Source organism: Carlito syrichta, unplaced genomic scaffold (genome assembly GCF_000164805.1).
Source record: "Carlito syrichta isolate Samal-C Ts95f unplaced genomic scaffold, Tarsius_syrichta-2.0.1 Scaffold154289, whole genome shotgun sequence".
NCBI lineage: Eukaryota > Metazoa > Chordata > Mammalia > Primates > Tarsiidae > Carlito > Carlito syrichta.
The window spans coordinates 32,220-35,950 of NW_007098385.1; the positions used below are offsets into that span (position 1 = coordinate 32,220).

The window sequence follows — 3,731 nt, forward strand, 5'->3', positions numbered from 1 at the left end:
ACGCGAGGCGGCCAAGCCAGGCAGGGCAGGGCGCGCTGCCCCAACCCTCGCAGGCCTCAGGACGGCGCTAGCCCACTCCCAGCCAAGAGCCTGGTGCAGGCCACAGGCAGCCGCAGGGACCGGTCAACACTCCCCGAGGCCCCGCTCTGCTGCCGACGGTGACGAGGCCCTGGGCGGGTGCAGGTCCTGCACACAAGGGCGCCTCCTTTCAGCCGCTGGTGGTGACGGCCAGCTCCGTCCTCCCCGGTCCCGGAGCAGGAAGCCGAGGGGTCGCAGGGCTCCTGGCCCCGGTAGACCCCGCAGGGAGGGGCCGTGGCAGGGAGTGGCCTTCCTCGGAAGCTCATGGCCTCGAGATGCGCTTCTGGAAACCCCAGCTGCGCCCGGCCCGGCAGGGGTCACGCTTCACAGTCCCATGTCCCCAGGGCTGACGTCCGGAGGCAAGCCGCCCACACAAGACGATGCTTGCGGCAGGCCTGGGGTCCCAGACCCCGTCAGGACGAGCGCTCCCGGGCCCCACGAAAGGACATGGCCTCAGCCCGCAGGCCGCGCACCGGGCTCACCTGAGCGGTAGCTGCCACGCAGACAGAAGAGCCGGAACACGTCGGGGGAGAAGCGCTGCAGGAAGTCCTGGGGGAGAGAGGCGGTCAGACGGGCGCTCGGGCCCTGCCGCTGGTGGGGCTGGCCTTGCGGCAGCTGGGGACATCTCACCACACCGGTCGGGGGATGCGGGACGCCCATGAGCAGCAGGAAAGCACACCTCCAGCCTGCACGCCCGGCAGGACCTAGGAACGCTGAAGCGCGCACGCGAGCCAGGCACGGGAAGGCAGGGAGACCCGGGCCGCGGGGACAAGAGCCGCTCAACGGGACGGCAGGAGCAGGTGAGTATAAGGGGGGCGGGGGACCCCGGGGCGCAGACATGGTGTTGCACCTGGCCGGCGCCTTTCACGCGGGCTGGCCACGCCGTCGGCCACGCCGAGACACAAAGGTGCGTTACCTTGATGGTGATGTAGTTTTTCAACGACTTGGACATTTTTTCTTCCTTGCCTTTCACGTGCAAATGTCCTGGAACAGAAAGCACAGCGTTCGTCCTGGTCGGGCGGGAGGGAGACTTCAGCCCGCTGAATAGGAAGGGGAAGGACAGAGCTTCCCGCCAGGGACCCCCGAGCCACAGAGACGCCAGGTCATAGGGATGGCGTGAGGAGCTGTGTCCCATCCTATCACAGGACAAGCAGGCGCTGATCTGTAAGTTTGCCACCAGACTGTCCTCTGTGCTCAGCCCTCCGGGAAGATGTGACCTGCGCCTGTCTACGGCGTCAGGTACCCCCAGCTCTGCACCAGGCCTCGGCGATGGGGCACCCGGTCGACCCGGAACTCAGGCAAGAACCAACCAGGGTGCTGACAGCAATGGCTCACGCTCCACTTTCGGGCAATTCAGACACCGACGACACAGCCTAACCCACGGAGACGACAGCGGTCTCGTGTGCAGGTCAGGCGTGCAGCAGGAAAGCCTCACAGCCACACCTGCGGGGATTGCGGAGCACGTGGCCGACCTTTTGGGACCGTGGTCTTGCCTCAGCCCCCACACGTGAGACAGGAGGAAAGCCAAACCCGTCCAGGAGCGTCTCGGTCTCTTTCGGGACTGTACTTTTATGAGGTTTATCTCCAAGGGAGGCCTTTCCACTTCTAACAGAAGAATCTGCCTCTTTTTTCTGACAACTGCCCCAAAACCAGTTTTCTGAAAACTGGTTAAAATGTGGCTTCCAGAAATACACGCATGCAAACACATATAACCCTGAATATGTAATTATACTAATATAATATGAGGAACCCCCCCCAAGCCTCCTTTGGAGGGCAGCCCCTTAGGTGAGTGTTCGAGGAACCCACTGGCATCCGTGGACCAGAGAGCGCTGTGAGAGGCTGCGTTCGCCTTCAGGGGATTTTTTTTGGAGATTCTTTGAACAAGTTTGCCCCTTTCAGGGTGGGTGATTTCCAAGCACACCTGCCCACAGCATGCGGAGCATTCAGCAGTTTTTGACCAAAAACAGTATGACCCCTGTGCCCCACCCTCCCTATCCACCTGATCTCACCCCGAAGGACTTTTGTTTCCCCAGACGAAAAAGTCCTCAAAGGGAGACAGACATCTTGCGGATGCAGAAGAGGGGAAACCAAAAATGGCAGAAGCACTAAAAGGCATCAAATGGACAAGCTGAAAAGTCCTTTAGAGCAGTGGAAAAAGCATCTCGATAGGTGTCTTGTATCCAATGGAGAGGACTTTGAAGGTGACAGACATTTCAACATGGAAGAGTAAATAAACACACAGCTGGGCCTGGTGGCTCACACCTGTCATCCCAGTACTTTGGGAGGCTGGGGCAGGAGGACTGCCTGAGCACATGGGTTCGAGACCAGCCCGGGCGACATGGCAAGACCTTGTCTCTACAATAAATCTAAAAAAAAACTAGCTGGGTGTGATGGCTCACGCCTGTGGTTCCAGCTACCAGAAAGCTGAGGCGGAAGGATGGCCTGAGCCCAACAGGTCGAGACTGAGGTGGCCTTGAGCAAGCCACTGCACTCCAGCCTGGGAGTCAAAAAAAAAAAAAAGAGTAAATACACCATTGTTTATAAATAAATTCCAGATTTATTTATATATCAAATGTGGCTGTAATTTTTTAAATCTGGAAAACCACACACATCTGCTGTGGTCTGATTGCTGTGTCCTCCCAAGTTCATCTGTTGGAATCTTAATCCCTAAAGCAAAGAAGGTATTTGCAGGTGGGGCCTCTGGGAGGTGACTGGGTCCCGGGGCACAGCCAGTACGAACAGGATTCGCGCTCTTACAAAAAAGAGCCCAGAATTACGTCCCTTCTACCCAAGGCAATCAACAGATCTAATGCAGCAGTCATGACATTACCCCTAGCATTCTTCCCTGACCTGGAAACAACAATGCAGTAATTATATAGAAACATCAACGACCAAGAATAGCAGGGGGCACACCTCATTCACAAGGGTACCTGCATAATGAACATCTGTATACCTAACGCTGGACGGTACCCCACATCTTTAAAATAAAAAAAAGATCCCAGAGGGCCCCTTGCCCCTTCCGCCCCAAGGACACAGCGAGGAAATGGCCCTCCCCAGACGCCGGGTCTGCCGGTGTCTCGCAGACTTTCAGCTTCCAGAACTGCGAGCAGTGGGTTTCTGTTGCCTAAAGCCACCCAGTTCATGGTTTCTTGTTAGAGGAGCCCGAGCAAACCAAGGCGACATCTGATGACCTGGCTCTGCCTTCCGCACACTGACGGCAGGAGAAAAAGCGCCAGCCCCCCCACGTGGGCATGTCTTGCCGGCCAAGCTGGCACGAAGGTTCCTGTCAACTGAGTAGGCGGCTGGAGGCACTGAAAAACAGCACCGACAAGCACCCCCATTCCCACATGTGAAGGTGCACACGACCCTGGACCCTCAGCCCCAGCCCTCCTAGTTCACGGACAGAGGCTGAAGCGTCTGCACTGCGAGGGCCACCTCTCTGCTCCTAGACACAGCCCGTTAAAGGGCTCTCTGCGCCTCACGGTGCACATGACAAATTGTCACCCACTGTTGGAAGCAACCGACAAGCCGGGCTCGGGGGCTCAGCCTGTCATCCCGCGCCTTTAGGAGGCTGAGGTGAGTGGATTGCCTGCGCCTGTGGGCTCGAGACCCGCCTGGGCAACTTGGCGAGACCTCATCTCTACAATAAATCA

At 58.0% G+C, this 3,731-nt stretch overlaps 1 protein-coding gene across 1 annotated transcript in view; it reads right to left on the bottom strand.

Annotated features, from left to right (window-relative positions):
- CARS2 (cysteinyl-tRNA synthetase 2, mitochondrial (putative)) overlaps positions 1-3,731 on the bottom strand; it is a 32,892-nt gene that overhangs the window by 6,819 nt on the left and 22,342 nt on the right. The window contains exons 7-8 of the mRNA XM_021709028.1: positions 995-1,062; positions 561-627 (exon numbers count right to left, since the gene is read on the bottom strand). Coding sequence (XP_021564703.1) covers positions 561-627; positions 995-1,062 — 135 coding nt within the window. The remainder of the gene's footprint in view (positions 1-560; positions 628-994; positions 1,063-3,731) is intronic.